At 33.8% G+C, this 23854-nt stretch overlaps 1 protein-coding gene across 2 annotated transcripts in view; it reads left to right on the plus strand.

The window, feature by feature from the left end:
- Positions 1 to 23854, plus strand: part of MNAT1 (MNAT1 component of CDK activating kinase) — a 267667-nt gene that overhangs the window by 159165 nt on the left and 84648 nt on the right. For both annotated transcript variants that reach the window (XM_004370922.1, XM_023726257.1), the window contains exon 7: positions 23579 to 23700. In XM_004370922.1, coding sequence (XP_004370979.1) covers positions 23579 to 23700 — 122 coding nt within the window. The remainder of the gene's footprint in view (positions 1 to 23578; positions 23701 to 23854) is intronic.

A 23854-nucleotide genomic window follows, 5' to 3' on the forward strand; every position in this document is an offset into this window, starting at 1 on the left:
GGCACCTAGGTTGTTTCCATCTTTTTGCTATTGTGAACAGTGCTGCAATGAACATGGGTGTGCGTATATCTATTCGTGTGACGGCTCTTATTTCTCTAGGATATATTCCAAGGAGCGGGATAGCTGGATCGTATGGTACTTCTGTTTCTAGCTTTTTAAGAAAGCTCCAAATTGATTTCCAAAGTGGTTGTACCATTTTACATTCCCATCAACAGTGTATAAGTGTTCCAATCTCTCCACAACCTCTCCACCATTTATTATGTTGTGTTTTTTGGATGAATGCTAGCCTTATTGGGGTGATATGATATCTCATTATAGTTTTGATCTGCATTTCTCTAATGGCTAATGATTGTGAGCATTTCTTCATGTGTCTGTTAGCTGCCTGAATATCTTCTTTGGCGAAGTGCCTGTTCATAACCTTTGCCCATTTTTTAATTGGGTTATTTGTCTTTTTGTTGTTGAGGTTTTGCAGTACTTGCAGATTTTAGAGATTAGGGGCTGATTGGATTTGTCGTAGCCAAAAATTTTTTCCTAGTCTGTAGGTTGTCTTTTGACTCTTCTGGTGGAGTCTTTTGATGAGCGTAAGTGTTTGATTTTTAGAAGCTCCCAGTTATCTAGTCTCTCTTGTAGTGCTTGTTCATTGTTACTTATGGTTCGTATTGTGTTCACGCCATGTATTAGGGCTCCTAGAATTGTCCCTATTTTTTCTTCCATGGTCTTTATTGTTTTTGATTTTAAATTTAAGTGTTTGATCCATTTTGAGTTAGTTTTTGTCCATGGTGTGAGCTGTGGGTCTTTTTTCAGTTTGTTTTTGCTGATGGATGTCCAGTTATGCCAGCACCATTTGTTAAAGAGACTCTCTTTTCCCCAGTTAACAGACTTTGGGCCTTTGTCAAATATCAGCTGCTCATAGGTAGATGAATTTATGTCTGGAGTCTCAATTTTGTTCCATTGGTCTATGTATCTGTTGTTGTACAGTACCAGGCTGTTGTGACTACCGTGCCAGTATAATAGGTTCTAAAATCAGGTAGTTTGAAGCCTCCCACTTTGTTCTTCTTCTTGGGTAATACTTATTCAGGGCCTCTTCCCTTTCCATATGAAGTTGGTGATTCGTTTCTTCATCTTATTAAAAAATGCCATTGGAATTTGGATCGGGATTGCTTTGTATCTGTAGAACGCTTTGGGTAGAATTGACTTTTTCACAATGCTGAGTCTTCTTATGCATGAATAAGATATGTTTTTCCACTTATGCAGGTCTCTTTTGGTTTCTTGCAGTAGTGTCTTGTAGTTTTCATTGTATAGGTCTTTTATATCTCTGGTTAGATTTAATTCTAAATATTTTATCTTCATGGGGGCTATTGTAAATGTTATTGATTTGTTGATTTCCTCTTCAAGGGTGTCTTTGTTGGTCTAAAGGAATCCAACTGATTTTTTATGTTTATCTTGTATCCTGAAACTTTTCCGAAATCTTCTATTAGTTCCAGTAGTTTTCTTGTGGATTCTTTGGGATTTTCTGTGTATAAGATCATATATCATCTGCAAACAGAGATAGTTTGACTTCCTCCCTACCAGTCTGGATGCCATTTATTTCTTTTTCTAGCGTAATTGCTCTGGGTAGGACCTCCAGCACAATGTTGAGTAAGAGTGGTGATAAAGGGCATCCTTGTCTGGTTCCCGTTCTGAAGGGGAATGCTTTTAAAGTCTCTCCATTTAGGATGATGTTGGCTGTTGGCTTTATATAAATCCCCTTAATTATATTGAGGAATTTCCCTTCTATTCCTATTTTGTTGAGTGTTTTTATCATGAATGAATGTTGGACTTTCTCAAATGCCTTTTCTGCATCAATTGATAAGATCATGTGGTTCTTGTCTTTTATTTATACAATGGATTACGTTGATTGTTTTTCTAATGTTGAACCATTCCTGCATACCTGGTATAAATCCCACCTGGTCATGGTGAATTATTTTTTTGATATGTTGCTGAATTCTATTGGGGATTTTTGCATCAGTGTTCATGAGGGTTATTGGTCTGTAATTTTCCTTTTTTGTGGTGTCTTTACCTGATCTTGGTATCAGGGTTATGCTGGCTTCATAGAATGAGTTTGTGAGTATTCCATCCTTTTCTATGCTGTGAAATACCTTTAGTAGTAGTGGTGTTAACTCTTCTCTGAAAGTTTGGTAGAATTCTCCACTGAAGCCATCCGGGCTAGGGCTTTTTTTAGTTGGGAGTTTTTTAATTACCTTTTCAATCTCTTCTTTTGTTATAAGTTTATTTAGTTGTTCTACCTCTGTTTGTGTTAGTTTAGGTAGGTACTGAGTTTCTAGAAATTTGTCCATTTCCTCTAGGTTTTCAATTTGTTAGAGTACAATTTTTCATAGTATTCTGTTATGATTCTTTTAATTTCAGTTGGTTCTGTTGTGATATCACCCATCTCATTTCTTGTATGGGTTGTCTGCTTCCTCTCCTGTTTTCCTTTTGTCACTTTGGCCAGTGGTTTATCAATTTTGTTGATCTTTTCAAGGAACCAGCTTTTGATCTTATTCAGTCTTTCAGTTGTTTTTCTGTTCTCTATTTCATTTAATTTTGCTCTAATTCTTATTATTTCCTTTCCTTCTGGCACCTGAGGGCTTCTTTTGCTACTCTCTCTCTCTGCTTATTCCAGTTGTAGGGTTAATGTTTTGATTATGGCCCTTACTTGTTTTTGGATTTGTGCATTTGTTGCTATAAACTGACCTCTGAGCACTGCTTTTGCTATGTCCCGAAAGTTCTGGTAGGATGTGTTTTCATTCTGTTTTGAGTCTATGAATTTCTTTATTCCATCCTTAATTTCTTCTATAACCCAGTAGTTTTTGAGGAAGGTGGTGGTCAGTTTCCACGTGTTTGATTTTTTTCCTTGCTTTTTCTGTTGTTGATTTCTACTTTTATGGCTCTATGGTCAGAAAAGTTTCTTTGTAGTATTTTGATGCTTTGGATTTTGTTAAGGCTTGCTTTATGAAGGCCAAATATAGTTGATAGGATGGAAATAATACAGAGTATATATTCTGATCATGATGAAATTAAATTACAAATGAATAAAAAGATATCTAATAAAAAATAAGAAAATTAAACAGCATACCTTATATAATTCATAGTTGAGAAGATTTGTCTCAAAGGAACTACCCAGCTATTACCGGAAGCAGTATTTGCTATTGTTAATGTTTTGATATATTCCTACACACTCTTTTTACAGAATTAATCTCTGTCTGTGTGTTCTTATATACATTATTTTTTTTTAGTCAGCTTTCTTTTAAAAGTTATATATATTTTTCTTTTTTGCTCAATATACTTTGAAAAAATTTTTAACGCCTTTATAATATTCCATGTGACCTTTGGCTCCACCATTATGACTAGGCTTTAGCTTTTTAATCTTGATGACTCTTTTTTTCCTGACTCAGGTACTTTTTTCTTGGACACTATTTGTAATAATATCTCCTGTGCGCCCCATGCGCCTACTAAATCAGTGAATATACTGTATATCCTTCAAACCAGGGATACATCCCTTTCATTTTCATCACTCTGTTGCATATTAGGATCTTATCTTCACTAATAGTATCTCTTATGTTTTCCGTTTCTTAATTTTGTTCCCTATTTGAGCTTAACCTCCCTAATTTTGTCACCTTTTTTGGACTTCACTATAAGCAGGTAATTTTTAAAGGAAAATCCTATAGAGCATCATGGTGATTAAAAAATAATTATGGCATAAAGTGCATATTTTTATATTATTGCCTTTCTCCTCAAGACTTTATAGTCCTGTAATTTAATAGTACCTCTTTGAGGAGGAGCTACTTAAGCAGTTTTGCTAATGTCAAATGATAATATTATTTCAGTTTTATTTTATGTACTGTTGCATTATGTACTGTTGCTTTCATATTTTTCTCCTACCTCATGGGATTTTATACACATACACCCACATATACCCATTTTGTGTCAGATAAAAACATATGTATAAAAATAAAACTGTAGTAATCAAGATACTGACTTTTTTTGAGAACTATATGATTTTAATTTAGTATTTTTCCTTTTGATGAATATTGAATAATTTAAAACTAGGTAAAAGATACTATAGTATATTTAATATTTGCATTGGGACATATATTAGTCTCTTTTAGGGAGTCTATGCCCATAAATATTTAGCTTTGGACTGTGTCATTTCAAGTAATATCTGGGACTAAAGTTCCCAACTGGGTATCTAATTTTGCTCCCTTATTCTTTTTGAAAGTGTTACTGTGAGCAATAAGCAGGCAACTGAAAGAAAGAAGGTGAATGGGACAAAAAAAAAAAAGGACAAAAACAGATGGCACAGAAATAAAAATAATAAAAATTTCATAAGCTTTGTTTGTTTTGGATATATTTCTTGTTAAGCACATGGAAATACTTTGCACATTTGAGAATTGCTGACTTCCTACATGTTATTTTGGAGAAACAGCAAATCGTTCATGTAATATAAACACAATTACAGATTATTTTGCTAGAACTTTTCATTTTGGGGACTTACTTTTTTTGTAAGATAAGTAACAAGTGCCGTCTTTCCAATCCTTTTGACAGTATATTTTGAGGATCATAAACATAAATTTAAATTGAATGATAAAATTAATGCAAGTAAATGACAGATGTTCACTGAAAACTTCCTGAGTATTCATAGTCTTGTTGAGTTATATTCAGTTCTAAAAGTTTACTAATAAGCACAGCAGAAAAATAAAAGTAGAGTGAAAATATAAGTCTTCTGATTTTTAGTTCAGGTCTTTTGAGTTGGAATTAACTTCATAGCAATGGGTTTGGTTTTTGATTCTTTTTCCATTGTAGCAGTGTTAATATGCAAAGTAGGGGAGAGACAGGCAGAGACGGAAATGAAAGAAGGAAAAAGAATTTGATTGGGGAAGTAATGTTAGACCTTGAGCTAATCGTATCATAAGTGGCAGGAGCTCTTACACTGTCCTTGTGTATACTTAGTTTCTTGAATAAGGATTATTGGTATTGATATGGCTCTGTAAAATAGTCTTTTTATTTCTGTATTATTGATTTTAGTTCTGGAAATTAGATCCTTAAATGTAATTACCTATTTCTGGCCCAAAGCCTCTTATCATTGAAATGGCAAATAATATTGCATCGTTTTTCATTGCTGTCACCAGTTCTAGCACAGTTCTACTATGTTGCATCAAACTTATCCAGCCTTTTTTTGCTGTGTTCTATATAGTAGTAACTTACCCTTTTCTAATAGCAGCTGAGTAAGAAAGAGGAACAGTGGAGAGGTAGATAATAATTGTAGCCTCACGTCAGTCTGTTTAATGACACGATCAAGACACTTTTTTTCTTGACTTTTTACAGAAGAAAGGCAGGATAGCAGTGTGATTAGGGATAAAGGCTTTAACATCAGACTAAGTTGGTTTAAATTCTGGCTGAGTTAATGCTTGTGGGACATGGGCAGAATACCTTGTTCATACTTGGGATATACCTTGCAGTGTGGTATTTGTGAGCATAAAATGAGATAATGAAATGTTCTCAGAGAAAATTCTAGGAACAGTTTTCTTAGATACTGTCAATTACAAAGATAAACAGTTTCCAGATTTAACTTATTAGTCTTCCATAGATAACATGGTAGATTGATTAAAAAAAAAAGAAAAGAAAAAAGCCCCCGACAGCAACAATAAGAAAATAAAAGGAAGAAAGTGATTAAGTGACTAATTCTAAACATAAGATAAATCTTAGAACTGGAGTAGAATCTGCCAAAAGTTTAAGCAGTCTAAAGATTTTAGAATGTTATCCTTCAACTCAAAGGGAGAATGATGCATTCTAAGTTATAAGTAGACTACTAAGAAATAATGACACAGTCCATTAAAAAGTATTAATGACTTTTCTCAATGATAATCACATTTTGCAGATAATGGGAAATCTAAAAGTAACTCCATTCTTTATTGGGTCCACATTTTATGGGAATTTCTATTGAGCTGATATTGTCAGTGAACGCATGAAAAAACAAACATTGGTCTGGCCATCAGTTGGAATTACTGGAAGCTGAAAACAAGAATGGAGAGTAAATCAAAACCTTGGATGAACTCATAGTTAAAAGACAATCTGGTGCTTTCTTGATTAAAATAACATAGTTAAAAAAGCTACATAAGTATTTATGAATTTGTATTTCTTTGTGTTACCGTGATAATTGACGTCAGTGTATTTTTCTCAGTGTCTTAGTCTTCTAGTGCTGCTATAACAGAAATACCACAGGTGGATGGCTTTAACAAAGAGAAATTTATTTCTTCACAGTAAAGTAGGCTAAAACTCCAAATTCAGGGCATCAGCTCCAGGGGAAGTCTTTTTCTCTCTGTTAGCCTTCTCATCAACGTTTCCCCAGACTAGGAGCTTCTCCACGCAGGGACCCTGGGTCCAAAGGACGTGCTCTGCTCCCGGCACTGCTTTCTTGGTCGTATGAGGTCCCCCTATCTCTCTGCTCACTTCTCTCATTTATATCTCAAGAAATTCCCTCAGGACACAATCCAACTTGTAGACTGAGTCCTGCCTTACTAACACAACTGCCGTCCATCCTCCCTCATTAACATCATAGAGGCAGGATTTACAAAATATAGGAAAATCACACAATACCAGGAATCATGGCCCAGCCAAATTGATATATACATTTTTGGGGGACATAATTCAATCCATGACACTCAGCAAGAACATATTTCTTTTCTGTAAGAATAATGTATCCTAGAAAGTGTTATGAGACAGGGAAATTGAAGAGAAGAAAAGTTCTAGTTCAACTTTGGTGAGACTAATACTGTGGTTTGTGTACATTATCAGATCTGTGGAATTTTGTCTGTGTCATATAAATTTAATCTCTCATTCATTTAAAGTATGTACTTCTTGTTGGAACAAAACAGAATAAAATGCTGCCTGATCCTGTACCACCCCTGTAATTGGCTGGGCGTTGGACTGTTGTGATCCAATGGCTGATTTTTGGAAGTAGATTGCCAGGCCTTTCTTCCTAGTCTGTCTTGGTCAAATAGCTCCACTGAAGCCTGTTCAGCATCATAGCAACACCCAGACATCTACTGATAGAGGGATGGTGGTTGCTCATGAGGTTCATTGGCTGAGAATTAAACCCAAGTCTCCTGCATGGAAGACGAGAGTTCTACCACTGAACCACCAATGCTTCAAGCCTTTATTTGAGGCCTGAGACATACCTGTAAGTCTATACCTGTATAGACTATTTTGGTGCCTGGGTCTATCTTGGGAGGTTGTAAGGTACTCAGCCATAGACAGGTATATTGAAGAGGGTATTCGAAAAATCCAGTGGTGAATAGGACTGGAGATGATCTTTAATATTCTTTTTAATTCTGAGATTCCCTGATTTTCATTATTTATAGACACCCAAATTACCCAGAGTTTCTGTACCCTTCCCAGTCCTCATCGTGGAATTCCTGATGTTACTCTAATTGAGTTATTGTGAAAAATGCTAGTGCTTTTAGAGAATTTTTTTTTAATATGGAGAAGTATGAAGATGAAAAAAAAATTGGCCCAGATAATCTCTGTTGACATTTATTAAAATTACAAAAATATTAAGCAAGGTATAAAATGATAAGTGAATAGTTCTTAGGCCATCTCTTTAAAGGTTAACTACTGCTTTGGACTTTGTTCCAAGTAATATAATAAAAACCAGATACTAATTATCTGCTTAAACAAAATTATGCAATTCAATTTCTTTCTTGTTAACACCTTTCTGATATCCGTTATACTGAAAGAAAGGAAGTTTTGATTGTGGTGACTTAAGAGCGTATTAGAACTGAGCAGATTTGGGTAGAGTGTTTCCAATTAAGAGTTTAGTGTTATAGTCTTATAGGGACATATAATGCCCAGGAAGAGGTAGTAGGTGCTGGATAGGAGTGAAGAAAGCAAAATGGAAGAAAGCTAAAATTTCAGAAATTTCAAAGTTTGGCCTAGGGCCAGGCTTGCACCTAGGAAAGAGAAAGTAAACTTTACTTTGTTTTCTCTCCTGTATTGCTCCCAGGGCCTTAGACTAAATTTAAGATAATTAATGTATTTTGTATGTTGTCAGTCTGGGATTGTACTATCATTTATACCCTTGTTTCTGCAGGTATATGTTTTGAATTCTAACTAACTACAAGCAGACTTTTGACGAGTTATATTTCATCTGTGGTGATTTTAGCTAGTTGTGGCAACTAAATGTCTGTGGAGATAGCGTCCTCTTCCCCTTCTTCCTCCTGATGATGATGATGAAGATGATGATGATGGAGAAATAATAATAATTGGTAACATTTTGTAGACACTTGACTTTGCTATATCCTTCCAGTATATTTTATTTTATTTGATCCTTTTAAATAATTTCATAGATGAAATTAAGGCTTGTTAAAATACTCGATCAAGGTAGAGCTGGGATTTGACTCTTTGGACTCCATAGCCCATATTTTTAGTACTGTTATTCTCAGGAGACATATAATATGGATAACTTAAAAGAATGGGAAGTTATAGGCAGATAGAGCATATGCTTGTCTTCTTATTGATGAGATATAGGTGAGATATAGGAGATATTGTGGTGTGAAGAACCAAAATAAATGGAGACTGGGATTGTTCTTATAGCTGCTTTAAGTTATTTGGAAGTTAACCTATAGGTTAACCTGCTTAATATTGCATCTATGGGTTCTGTGGATGTTATTTTAGATTTTATTTATCTTATGCCTTCATTAAGAGTAGTTTTTGATATTATGGAAGTCTTGAGGCACATGTATTTCCAAATGAATTAGAGGCTTAAATTTAAAAACCCACAGTTGTTGCCATAATGTGAGAACATTGTATAAGATCAGGTCTTGAGGCATTTTTTACATATTTGATCTGTGTTTTATAGTTTTTTTATCAGTTTTTATGTTGCCTCATGTAGTTTAGTTTTATGAATAAAAGTGGCTAGTAATATTCTTACATGCTAATTGTATGTCGATTTAAAGATTTAATGCCTGTGAAACACTTAAAAATTTAATTAGCTTTTTCTCTGAGAGATTATACATTTCAGGGAAAAATGTTTTCTGTTTTAGTGATGAATAAAAATATGTCCGGACTCATGAACTTGTTTTCCCTAGACAGAGGGAGAAAGTATTAGGGATATAAATTGTTCAAAATATGCTTTTTTAAACTGGAACAATATAGATATGTTGCTTAAAATGTTAAACTTCAGTGAAAGAAATTTTTTATTTAACTGAAGACAAAATATATTTGGTGCCATCTGTGAACATGCCTGTCTTGTTCACTACTGAACCCTACATCCTAAACGTGCATCATTAGAATTTTTCACCATTTAAAAATAATTAGTTTAAGAGTCTTAATCATTTGTAAAAATATATTAGGAAAAGGCCTACAAGCATTTTTCTAATTGTATGTACACTTAATATTAAGGAAAAAATTAGAAGAATTTAGAGTTTAGATAAGAAAATATTCACCTGAATCAACATATTTTAGTTTCTTTAATATTGAGCAATTAGCTGATAAGCTAGTTTGAACAGGACTTTCAGGATAGAATACTTTTGAGGTTATGTTAGTTTCTTTGTTTTCAACAAGAAAAGTCTTGATGATAGATCAATTAGCAAATCTTGAAGAATTAGTTTAAACAGTGTGGTAAATTCCTGTTATTAGAGACACTCCTTAGAACTCATGAAATTTGTTCTTCCTTTAGGGTATCAGATCTACTATTGAACTGAAGAAGTAGCCTGGCAACAATCTTGGTGTACGAGACCTCAGTTCAGAGTAATTTAGAATGGAAAGTGTTTTTAAAATGCTATAAGAAAGCCTGAATTAAAATTGAACTTTGAAATTACAAAGAAAACATAAAACAGTGTAAAAGTAGTTAAGGTTAATGTTTTCTGAAATATGTTTTTAAAAGTCCTGTAAGGATGATGTAGGGAAGAAAAAATTTGTTTTAAATCTCTTAGTTTTTTTTTTCTTCTGAAAGTATAGATTCTTGAAGACAGATTTTTATTATTTCATTACATTGACCTTGCTAAATACAGCAAGGCGGGTAATTATCCTTAGGTCTGAGTATTAAAAGTATTATTATTTTAAAGTAAATATTAAAAAAAGAGACTAATTCTAACCACTTTAAAAACTCCTCACAAATATGCTTTGTGTATTAGCTTTTTCCTAATGTAAAATGAGTCTCAATATGCCATATGATTGGTGACAAATAAGAAACTCTTTGTGCAATTAAGAGAAGATCTGTTTATTTAAGAGCTCTCAAAGGTTGTAAAAGATTATACTTGGCTATACGTGAAGGATAAATGTTGTGCAGTAATGCCCCTTAGTTCCCCTTTTATAATAAATCTCAGCTGTGTGTTCAGCACAAGGGCTCTGAGCCAAAAAGAACAGGTTCAACTTGTCTGTGAGGATTTGCACCATAGTGAAGTGCACAACTGCTTTTGTAGAGGTCATTTTGGAGGTCACAGTCATGTACAGTTGAATGAAAGCAACTTTAAAAACATGGTAGAAGAGTCTGTGTTGCTTGTAATTTAGGAATCAGCATTAATTTATTAAAAGCATGGAAAATCATAAACAGAACCCTCAAATTCATTTTTTAATTTTATCTACATATGTTTATGTTTTCAAATGGATTTAAAATAATTTCTTTGGCACCTGTGCTAGCACATTTTTAAAGAACTTTAGAGTCAATTTCATAATAATTGCCCAGACTTGGAAACACTGACTGTTTATTATTTGTTAAATTCTAAACAGTGTTCTGAACAGTGTTCATGTAATGAAGGTAAAATACGAGCATGGTAGAACAATGTAGTGGGGGTGGGGGCAGGGAAGTGTGGGTGAGTTTAAATGAAAGGGCAGATGTGATCTGAAGGAGAATGCTTCCACGAGTCAGATTTCTCCTGAGCCTATGATTGCAATGTTCAACATTTAACGACAAAGAAAATACCATCTTGTTTTTATGTAGTATGACTCTTTTGAATTGTCTCATGAATACTTTCATGTATTTATGGTAAATAGAGATAACTCAGACTCCCAGCCAATGGAAACTTTGGGTTTTGTATAAAGAATACCAGAAAATAATATAACTAAGTAATCGATTGAATGTAGAGCTTACATGGAGTTGTGTTTTACCTAGTGTTGTACTTGGTCATAGAGTGAGTGTTTCTCTATTTTTAAAAATGATGATCATAGCTAAATGGCAGGTAGCCATTGGTTTCAGTATTGAGATTAATTAGTAGTCTTTAGAATGTCCTTCAGCAAATGCAGCTGATTGGCAGTAGCACCTGTCTCAGCAACTGGTAGAACATTAGTGCTTTTATCAAGCCTGTTATTTCCAGAAGGGCTTCAAAGCTGTGTTCATTAAACTCACCCACGCTGATTGCTTTCTTTGCAACCTGGGCACTGTTTTACTAATTTTACCTATGTTTTATCTACTTATTTATGAAAAAAGGATTATAAAATAAAGTTTAAAAAAAAATTTAAAAACCTAAAACAAATTATGTGATAGTCTGTGTATTCTTTCATTTGTGGAACCACCATTTATGTTCAGTGAACACGTGCATATGTTTCCAGATGATAAATTTACCAAGGATTGTGATTTCTCTACAGTGCTTTTTAAAAAATTATTACTTTATTTTAAATGCTGCCTTCGTCAATGCTTTTTTCTTTTAATTTTTTTAAATAATTTTTTTTATTAAAACATACACCAATTTCTGTATATATAATTCTGTGACATTGATTACATTCTTCAAGTTGTACAACCATTCTTTCTGTCTTTCCAAATTATTCCACTGCCATTAACAAAAACTCACTGACCCCTAAACAAAAACTCTCTCTTTCCCCTTCCCTTCCACTCCTGGTAGCCATTATTAATTTTTGGGTTCTGTGTATTTGCTTATTTCATATAAGTGAGATCGTAGTATTTGTCCATTTGTGACTGACTTATTTCACTCAGCATAATGTTTTCAAGGTTCCTGTATGTTGTGGCATGCATCAGGACTTCATTTCTCTTTATGGCTGTGTAATATTCTATTGTATGTATATACCATTTTGTCTATGCATTCATCTGTTGATGGACATTTCGGCTATTTACACCTTTTGGCTATGTGAAAAATCCTGCAGTGAACATTGGTGTACAGGTTTCTGTTGTGTTCCTGCTTTCACTTCTTCTGGGTATATACCTAAGATTGGGATTGCTGAGTCATATGGTAGTTTAATGTTCAACTTTTTTGAGGAACTGCCAAACTGTTTTCCACAGTGGCTGTACCATTTTACATTCCCACCAGCAATGGATGAGCATTTCCAATTTCTCCACAACGTTGCCAATGCTTGTTGTTTTCCAGGTTTTTTTAAATCGTTATTCTAATGGCGTGAGATGGCATCTCATTGTGGTTTTGATTTATATCTCTGTAATGGATAATGACATTGAGCATTTTTTCATGTGCGTGTTGGCCATTTGAATATTCTCTTGGTGAAATGTCTGTTCAAGTCCATTGCCCAGTTTTTGAGATTGGGTTGTTTGTCTTTTTGTTAAGTTGTAGAAGAATTTTATAAATTTTGGATGTTAGACCCTTCTCTGAATTCCTTTTATAATCCATATCATAAACATAAAACATATCAATTTATGAAAAATGATCTGTTATAAAGTACAGTTAAATATGATTTAAAGGACTGATCAGTATAGTCAACTTTCTAAAAAGGTAGTTTCTTTCTACATTGCTAGAAAGTATTCTTTCTAGGTGAAGTAGTCTTTCTGGTTTACGTTTCAAAATATACGGAATTTGCATTGATTCATATATAAACCACCAGTGTGTATGTTGTTTAAGGAAGATATTTTTGCTTGTTAGAAAAGAAAACAACTTCTAAGGTAGTAAAAGGATGAAACATATCTCAGTATAAGTGAAATTTACATCAATTCAAATCTGTTATGGGTAAGTAGAATGTAAATACTTTATAAAATAAATTGATATGTTTTAATGAACTAGGGTAACTTTCTTTTAAAAGCACTTATACTGAAAATACTAGTTTTTTTTAAACAAATGAGCACCTTTTGATTTGTGTTTAATAAATATAAATTCAAATATACATTGTTAAATACTTTAAAGTAGGGTTAGTTTTGGTAGTGTATCCTTTCTATCATACCTTCAGTAATTTAACACCCACTAAATGTTTAAATAAATGAATATTTATATTGTGATACTGCAGTAGAAACGTGTGTGGTGGATTTGGCAGTATAGGATTTAAAACCTGGGTAGACTGCTTGGCCTTGGATAGCTTCAATTTCCCTTTCTGTAAAATAGGCGAAATGATACCGCAAATGTATGTATAGTGCTAAGCATAATGCTTCTCATATAGTAGGTGTTCAATAAATATTTTTTTGTCCTTTGCATGGAACCACATTACTAGTAATCACATTTCATATCTGTATGACTTTAATAAAAGACAGGTTATGCCAAATTACAAGTGACAAGGGAAGAGGTGTTCTAAATATTCTATACCATTATACATTTTAGAATCTAGATCTAATTGGTAGTTTTGTGAGTCCTGGTGAATGTATGTATGTGTCTTTGGTTTGGGGAAGGTAGGTTGCGATGACTAGGGTATTTATAGTATTTGTTGTTTGCTTTTAGGACAGAAGAAAGTTAAAGTCATTTACAGCTTGGCTGAGCTCTTCACTTATTTTCTACAATGGGAATGGCACAGTAATTACTCATTCTGTAGTTGTTGTTGTTAGGTGCCGTCAAGTCGGTTCCGACTCATAGTGACCCTGTGTACAACAGAACAAAACACTGCCCAGTCCTATACCATCCTCATAATTGTTGTTATGCTTGAACTCATTGTTGCAGCCACTAATTATGTAGTTAAATGATCTCAAATAGAAGCAGGAGATTTGTTGTGTAATTTTTTGGGGGGAGTGAGTAGGGGATAGGAGGGAGTGGGATACTATGGATCATCACAGAATATTTGTTCATTCATGAAACAAACATTCTTAATATATACCAAGCACTGTACTAGGCACTGAGGATTCAGATCTAAGTAAGATATGATCTCTTGAGTTCTCTATTATGGTATAAAGAAGGTTATCACTGAAAAAAAAATGCTTTAGAAGTCTAATCTTATCATCTGATATTTTTGTTTTGCTTATATAATATTAATAGCTATTATTTGTTGAGTGTTTAGAGCCTTATATAGAGCAGTTTTCATATTTTATCACATTGAAAAATTTATACTTATGTATATTTAAAAAAACCCACCAAGTCCATTGCCATCAAGTCTATTTCAACTCATAGCAACCCTACGAGACAGAGTAGAACTGCTCCATAGGGTTTCCAAAGAGCAGCTGGTGGATTCGAATGCTGACCTTTTGATTAGCAGCCAAGCTTGTAACCACTGCGCCACCGGAGTTGCCATTATTGTTGGTTAGCCAAAAGTTCAATGCCAAGAATTCTTAGAAGTTATTTTTGTAATTACTAAAAGTAAATGAGCTAAAATGTTATATGCTGAAAGGTTGTTTTTAAAATTTTATTAAATACAGTTTCCTTAAAATTAATGCAGACTCTTTTAAGGAGATAGGTTTTGCCTTACCAAAGTCTCCTTGATGTTTTTCTTTTTTGATCTTTTTATAGAAACAGATATGATTTGCTGGACACTATGTCCTCTTGGCAACAAATGGTAGTTCAGTAGCAAGACAAGCATCAGAGAAAGAGTGTAAAAATAATACTTTTCCGCACTGCCTCCTTTGTCAGTGCCCTACCTTTCCTTTAAGCTACCACTGTTATCTCCCAATTTTCACTTATAATTTGGTGAAAATAATCATGTCTGCTCAGTATTTCTCTTTCCTCAATCCCATTCTTTCTTCCATCTTTTATATTCTGGCTTCTGTTTTCACTACTGTACTAAAGCTGCTCTTACTATTGAAATTTCCTTCAATAGGAATGCTCTTTCTTCCCCTCCATTTCAGTCCCAATTCAGCCTTCAGAGTCCATTTCAATGTCATTTCTTCCATGAATTCAGTTGAATGAACATTAAAATGTCTGTCATGTTCAGTAGAGTCATATCATATACACATTTAACTCATTTGAATTTAACTAAAGATGAAAACACCAAATCAGGGAGAAAAATAGCAAAGAATTCCTCTTTTCCTGGTAAAAACTCATTTTGAAACAACATGCATGCTAAATGCAAGCCAACTACTTTATCTGGTTTTCTGCAGAGGAAACAGCAGTGTTCTAATGCTGAAAGAAACAATGGCTAAGTTGGATACACATAAAGAGATTACAAAGTACAAATATTGAATGATCCCACTTATATGAAATAGGCAAATATATAGAGACCAAAGCTTATTAGTGGTTAGCAGGGGTGGAAGGGAGCAAGAAAGATGGAGTCATTGTTAGGTGGCGCTGAGTTTTGTTAATGGTGGTGGAATAATTTAGAAAAGAGTAGTGGTGATGGTTGTACAACATGATGAACATAATCGATATCACTGAATTGTATATATAAAAACTGTTGAATTGGCAAATGTTTTGTTATATATATATATATTTAGCATAAAAAAAATGCATCAGAGTTAATGTTAAGAAGGTGGAACAGGAAGATAGAGGAACCTGGTTTCTTGACATCACCACCCAGCCTTGTATTGCTTACTCCTTGGACTTCCTGTTGCAAGATATAAATTTACTCCTGTATCTTATGCTACTGTGGAAATAAAAAAAGAGATTATAATAAGCACAGAATTTTATGGGTTACTTAAGGGATTTTCCATGGGCTATTTTGACCAGTGAAGGAGCCCTGGTGGTACAGTGGTTAAGCGCCTGGCTACTAACCGTAATGTCAGTAATTCGAACCTGTCAGCTGCTCCACAGGAGAAAGATGTGAGAGTCTGTTTTGTAAACATTGTAGAAATCTTAGCCTTGGAGCAGTTCTGCTCTGTCTTGTAGGGTTGCTATGAGTCGAGATCAACTTAACAGCAATGGGGTGGGGTTATTTTGACCAGTTTTTGCCTTACTCTGACTTTAGAACATAATCCCTGTGAAAGGTGTGACCTTACTGTAAGCTATGTTGAACTTAAGTTAGTCATATCACTTAGAAGATAACATTTGGATTTTTCTTGGATGTCGTAGGTGTAGAACTGTCTGAGGTAGAGATGACTAGCTTAAGTTCCTTTCCTGTCTTTATATTTGCATTTTTCTGATTGGGAAATAAATTGTATGAAAGCAATTATAGTCAAAAGAGGTTAAAGCAGAGGGAGACCATACTATTCCGTTTATATTTCATGTTCACTATTAGTTTGAGACCCTTGGCTTTCTGAGAATAATTACGTATATTAACTAATATATTGTTGCAGTTAAAGTCGGCCTCAACTCATGCTGACCCCGTGTGCTGTCTTCACGATCTTTGGTATGCTCGAGTTCATTGTTGCAGCCACTGTGTATTTTGAGTGCCTTTCAACCTAAGGGGCTCATCTTCTAGTACTGCATTGAACAGTATTCTGTTGTAGTCCATAGGGTTTTCATTGACTAATTTTCAGAAATAGATCGCCATGCCTTTCTTCCTAGTCTGTGTTAGTCTGGAAGCTCTGCTGAAACCTGTCCACCATGGGTAACACTACTGGTATTTGAAATACTGGTGGCATAGCTTCCAGTATCATAGCAACATGCAGGCCACCACAGTATGACAAACTGACAGATGGGTGGTGGTGAGATGCTTTAATCATATTAAATAATCTTTTTTTGTAGATATTATTTCCTGATTCTTTTCCAACATTTTCATTTGTAAATGTTAATTTTTATTTTTGAAGTTCTTTCTCAAGGAATAATTTATATTGGGATAACAGTAAAAGTTCTAAAATACAGTTGTATATTTTAAAGAACATTTTTTCCTGTGTAGTAATTTGAACACTAAATAGTGTATATGGTGGGGAGGTGATTGCAAGTGAATTTAGTTGAACAAACGTGTCCTTAATGTAGTTCCACTGTAGTGAATAGGTTTTGGTGAGGTTTCCAGGCCAATTTGATACAAACAGTCTTGGAGACTTGCTTTGGCCAGTTGAGGATATAGCTTTTTAAGGACTATTCGATTTCTTGGTGAACAAGAAGTTTAAGCACCAGCTAGATAGTTATAGAAATTCTTCTTTGATGTTTTAAAGTATATTTTACACGTTTGAATGGAACTCATCATTAGCTAAAGAGCTAGAAAAATAGAGTGTTTTTCCTAGCGTATACAAGAGGAACACTTTTCCATGTTCTGGAAAAGTCAGTAGTTTGGTTGTTTGGGTGAGAAATTTGAGAAAAAATGGTAAAATGACTATTATCTAAACAAAACAAAACAAAAACCCATTACTTTCAAGTTGATTCTGACTCATAGCAACCCTAGAGGACAGAGTTGAACTGCCACATAGGCTTTCTAAGGCTGTAATCTTTATGGAAACAGACTGCCACATCTTTCTCCTGTGGAGTGGCTGGTGGATTTGAACCGTTGACCTTTTTGCTAGCAGCTGAGTACTTAACCACTGTGCCACCAACGCTCCTTAAATGACTGTTAGGCACCACATTTTAAAGGCCAAGGAGTGCTCATAAAAGCTGATTTGTGGGAGCAAGCCAGCATTAGAGTACTTAAAACAGCCAACCATAATAAGTTTTTAAAAAGTTATATTCTACTCATTTCAAAACATGCATTCAGAAAGGAAACCTAGTCTGATGGTTCCAGTAGAATTGGAAATCTGGAGATTAGTGTTTGTTTTTTCCACTAGTTGTTTCTCTAGTATATATAGAATCAAATTATTTCCACTTAGTGGTTATGGAATCATAGTAGATTAGACCTGGAAGATCTTCTAGTCCAATACCCCAGCCCCATTAAGTATGACGTAAATGAAGCTTAGAGAAATTAAATGTTTCACCTCAGTTCATTGTAGTTTAGAGGCAGTGCCAGGATAAGTACATATAAGTACATAGTTACGTCTTATCATGAAATACCTTGTCCCTCATTTGTCATTTTGTTGTTTACCATGAATTTTGAAAGAAATTAGAGAAATCCATTTCTTTGTAGGGAAATGAGTTGTACTCACCATGAAATTATGTGCTATCAGGAAGTTATTCCCATGCAGCTGTTGCAGTGATGACAGGCTGACATCATCCTAGAGTGAGTGGAACATCATAGTATAAAAATTGCTCTGCTTGTTCCTAAAATAAATTGAAAACAACTGAATTACTAAAGGAATGTTACTCAGAATGAGAAGCTCTAAGACAATGCCAGGTATATTCTTAGTATTCTCTATCCCATTAAAAAATTATGTGTGAGTATGTACATATATACATATTATTTTAAAAATATATATTCATGTCCATATACATGTTCACATACACATGCACAAATTGACATACTATATGTGTATGTGTAGACACACAAAATACATGTATATATGTGCACACACATATTTAACTTATTAGGACATTTACCAGAATGAAACAGTATTTCAAAAATGCCTCAATTGTTTTTCAAGAGACTTCCTGTAGATATTATCTCTGGAAATAGTCACTAGAATTGTAGTGGTTTAATGCTCTAAGAAGAGTGAAATATTCTGGTTTCTAATTCCATTTAGCAATGGTAACACATTCTATAGAATTTGATAAATTCAGCATTATGAGAAAACTGAGTTTAAGAAAACAACTACCACTATAATTTTTTCTTACATTTAGATGACCCTAAGAAATAAAAGCAGAAGGCACAATCTCATTGTAATGTGATTTGCTAGAATGTCAGCTCCCTGAGGTCAGAAGCTTGTATCTGCTGTACTTTTCAGTTCCTGGCATATGGTAGGTGCTCAGTATTTGTGTGTGGCTGGGTGGTAAATGTCACAGAACAACCACAATGTTTTGTTATCTAAAATTTTGTTAAATGGCTAGAAAGCACATTCACAGTCTAGGGATAAAAAGCATTCACTGACTTTCGGTAATAAATGAGTAAAGTGAAAGAAAAAAAATACTGAAGTCTGGAGAAGGGAAGATGTAGTATTCCTTGTGTATGCTCATAATACATGTGATTAACAAAATTCTAATTATTTACACTCAGTAAGAACATTCTTTATAGAATTTGGAGATCCTCATATGCCCTTTTATATTTTTTATTCATGTATAAACTACTGAGCAACTCTTCAGTGCCATGCACTGTGTTATAAGGCATAGTAGTGAACATGAGGCTTTACTGTCTAATGTAGGGGAAACAGATGTTAAACACAATTATACAAAGAGAGTGTAACAAGCTTTCAGAGCTTATTAGCAAACATGTTGAAGATGGGCTAGTCTGGTGAACAAAAGTCATTTAAATAAGACAGAAAAATTAGAGTCTTAAGTTTAAAATTGTGTTAAAGGATTTTCAGAATCATTTAACCTATTAGCCTAAATTACTGATACTTTATGAATTATAAATTCTCCTGTATAATTAATAGCAAATCATATACCAACTGGTATATAACTGTATTTTCATTTTTAGTGTTTTTATTTTATTACTGATTTCAACAGTTTATATTCTGATGGTTACTAATTGATTCTGTTGCTGTTATTTTTATTAGAAAATAATATGTTTTCTTTGGTAATGTTATTCTGAATGGTTTGGTGTATTCTAATTTTTTTTTTTCTTTTTCATAACGACCAGAATTTTTTAAACCTAAAAGTTGTTTTTAGGGTTAATTTCATCTCTTAATGAATGTGTGCCAGAAATCTGGATCATATTTTTCATTTGTAAATTAAATACTGATCTTTTAGAGTTAGCACAAAAGGTGGTCTATGCTTTTTCTTTACTTGGGGAGAAAAAATAATGATAATATTTGTAGTGTATAAATTATCTGATAGATAAAGCTCTGTAAATGGTAAACTGTTCTTTTATAGTAGCCTTCAAATTTTCTGAGTAAGGTAAACGCTACGTTTCAGATTATTACTTCAGAATACAACTATGTATAATTACCTTTGTCAGCATTTAGCATTTACATTATTTTTTCAAATGTATGTGTTTCTATATGGAAATGAGCTAGATTTTAGAAAACCTTTATACATGTGCTTATATTTTTTGACTCGCAAACGATTGAAATATAATCTAGGGCTCTATGCTATATCTTGGAGAGGAAACAGAGGCTCCATTTTGTTACATTCCAGGAGAGTAAAAGCATTAATTAAACTATTTGATGTATAGTTTGCATACATGTTTTTTTCTCTGAGTATGGGTATCACCTAAGGTTGTATGCTTTGCTGTGGCTCTTCTCTCTACATTTTTACCCCCAATGCCTCATTTATTATATTTATATGGCAATAATGAAAATGGAAAGGTCCTCAGTTTTGTGTTATACTTTAGAAAAACAGCCACATTTACTTGAATTCCTTAATGTGGGTATTTTCAAGACTCAGTGCCAGAGCCTCACACTTCTCTATACATTTATCCCCTCCCCCCAGTCTTTATTTATTCTTGTGACTTTACCCATCATTTTATGCTGATAATAGCCAAATTTCTCTTGAGGTTCTTTTGTATTTTTAGCTGTCTTTACTGAAAATTTCTCCTTGGATATTTCACAGTCAGCAGTGTTGAATTGATTTGAACCACCATTAAACTTTTTTTATTTTGTAACAGCTTTACTGAGGTATGGAGCCCTGGTGGCTCATTGGTTAAGAGCTCAGGCTGCTAACAGAAAGGTTGGCAGTTCAAATCCACCAGCCGCTCCTTGGAAACCCTGTGGGGCTGTTCTACTCTGTCTTTTAGGGTTGCTACAAGTAGGAACTGACTTGATGACACCTAACAACAGCAACAACAACTATATTGGCTTCAGTTTTCATATGTTTCTTCAGTGCAATTGCTCTAATCTTTTATTGTATCTCCTACAGAACTTTGCAAATTGCTAAAAACAAAATCAATATGTACTCTTTCCCATGTGAGAGAGGCTATCCAGACATGAAACATGAATAATATCGAGTACTGTATAACTAAGTACCAAAATGAATGGCATAGATTATTAAATATTGTAGTAACCAAAGTTTCGTGATATAAACAGGACAAATGCAAAATGAAAGTCTTTCTTTAAAATATTGTTTTAAGAAAATGAAAAAAATGCATATTTTTGTGCCAATATATAGACTATTAAATTACTGTATTTTTTACACAAATAATGTGCACCTTCTGCGTGTGTTTGCCAACCGTGCCCTCCCCCATCGCGATATTTTTGTAAGTGTGCTATGCTAATTTTTTTTTTTTTTACAAAAACATGTAAAAAAAGTTGGCATAATGGCCCTTATGAAAATACCTGGTGGGGGGAGGGCGCGGTTGGCAAACACACATAGAAGGTGCGTGTTATTTACATAAAAATATGGTAAATCTTATTGTTTCAACCACAGGTTTGATTATCTTGCATGTGTGACAATGTTGACAAAGCAACCTCCTTTAAAAAAAAAAAGATTTCAATAGGTTGACAACTTGCAAAAGGTGTACTTCACAATTTTTCTGGAAGTTCACAGTGAGATGATCCTTGGAGAATATATAACTGAGTTACCCTATTACTTCCAGAACTTCCTTCATATTATTCTTCACGAGGCCGTTCAGCTCATATTTGATTACCTACTGTGATGAAGTACTCATTGCTTCTCTAAGTAGTTCATCCCGTTTTACTGTGATGACTCTAATTATTGTCTTTCTTCTTGTTATAATGCAAAAGTTAATTTCTCCTAACTTTTACCATTGATCCTACTTATATTTCTTGGTACTTCACAGAACTTTTCATTTTTTTAAATTTTTGTTTTGTTTTAATATGATAATTAGTAGAATAAATTCTGGAGGAGGCTGAGGGGATAGAATCAAAGTACTGGAAGATTTGCTTTGCATAGAAGGAGTGCTGCTTCTTCCTCAGAGATAGTTAACAAGGAGGTAAGGATGGAGAGAGTTGAGCTAGTTCATGCCTTTTGGCCTATATTTTCCTGGATCCTTTGCAGAGAGTAAAGGGAATAGTGGTGAAGTTGTGGGCTCTGTTAGAAATCTGAGAGATCAAAGAGGAGATGAATATGAAAGAGGAAAAGGAGCATAGAGCTACATTCAGGGCCCTGAAACCTGTGGGTAGGACAGAAAAATTAACAGTTGGGAATTGTTAGGCCTTATGGAAGCCCAAGTGAGATTGGAGGTGCTAGTGAAAGTGTGGTTAAAATATTTGACTGTGAAGTACACGCAAAGGAGGAGGTGATTCTGGAGAGGACTTATCGATTAGGGCCCATGGAGGTCAAAGAATGTTTAGTTGGAATCTAGGATTTAGTGATTAGAATAGAATTTAGAATTCAAGAATTTAGAAGGAAAGTAGTTCTCTAGGAATTAAAGTCCAGGTTGTGGCAGTGAAAATTTTTCTAAGGTGTATGTAAAGGTCATTAGAAAAGAGAAGGTGAAGGACTTTTGAGGTCACAGTGTAGAGATGCTGTTAATATGACTATTAAACTAGCTAGGATAATGTTACATGAGATTGAACTTGTTGGAGAGAAAAACCGTGAATCAAGTGCAAGCATCTTCAATGATTGTCTTCCTTATTCCTCACTACTTATTACAATTGTACTTTATCACTTTTAAGTCACAGTTTTTACTCTTTTTTTAACAAAAGAAATATCAGATATATTAAGTATCCAACTTAGTAATTTAGGAGGAAAAAGTAAAGGAAAACTAAAGAAAGGAGTAACAAATTAATCATTAACTAGAAAATTGGTGAAATTAGTAACTGTAAAAACTGATTTATAAAAAAAGTTTTGAAATAGAAAAATCTATGGGAAACATACTAAGGAGAAGAATAGGATTAGGATTAGAATCAGAAAACATGGACTATATGAAGAACAAGGATTCTTAAAAAATGAGAATTTTATGGGCAGATGTGTGATAAATTTGTAAATCTCAATGTAATGGTACTACATGGCTATGTGCCATTTTAATTTGTATTCTTGTGGTCAGGTATGGTCCTTAGATTTATTTTAGTTATCCAGTAGTTCTTTCTTGTCAGAAAAACACTAAGATGCCTTCATTCAACTAATCAGATTTTGGCATAAAATTTTTATGTTTTGTATTTATATGTCTATTTTAACATCATATACTCATTTGGTAAGTAAATTTGATCTCATTGTAAAGACTTAAGTGACTAAATATTTATCTGGCAAAGCTTTGCAGAAAATAATTTCATTAGCTTCTCTCCTTTATTATGGCTTGCAACAAAACACTGATTAAATTGTCAAAGCTGTATAATAAAAATAGGAAAATGTGAGGATGGATTATGCTTATTTATTTGCCCAGTTCTACCATTCACATTGAACAACTGTACTGTTTAAGGCTAAATTTGAATTTAATGATGGATTTGGTTTTCCTCCTTTAAATCATATGTCAGTGACCATATGTTAGTTATATAATGTGGGTTTCAGTAATGTAATGCATTACACCCATGGAACAGTAAGCATAATGGATAATATTATTACTGTGAGAAATTTAGTCCATCTTTAAAATGACCATAAATATGTAACAATGTGAAAGTAATATTAAAATGTATTAATTTCCTTCATTTTTCTAACAGGGTCAACATATTTCATTGGCACCTATTCAGAAGCTTGAAGAAGCTCTATATGAATACCAACCACTGCAAATAGAGTCATGTGGACCAAAAGTTCCTGAGCTTGAGATGTTAGGAAGACTTGGGTAAGTACCCCAAAAAACTTCACATTGAGGAACTGATGTTTAGAGCTTTGTTTTCGCTGTTCTTTTTTTTTTTTAAATATTTTATTGTACTTCAGGTGAAGGCGTACAGAACAGATAGTTTCTCATGTAACAGTAACACACATGCTGTTTTATG

Source organism: Trichechus manatus, unplaced genomic scaffold (assembly GCF_000243295.1).
Source record: "Trichechus manatus latirostris isolate Lorelei unplaced genomic scaffold, TriManLat1.0 scaffold00010, whole genome shotgun sequence".
Taxonomy (NCBI): Eukaryota; Metazoa; Chordata; class Mammalia; order Sirenia; family Trichechidae; genus Trichechus; species Trichechus manatus.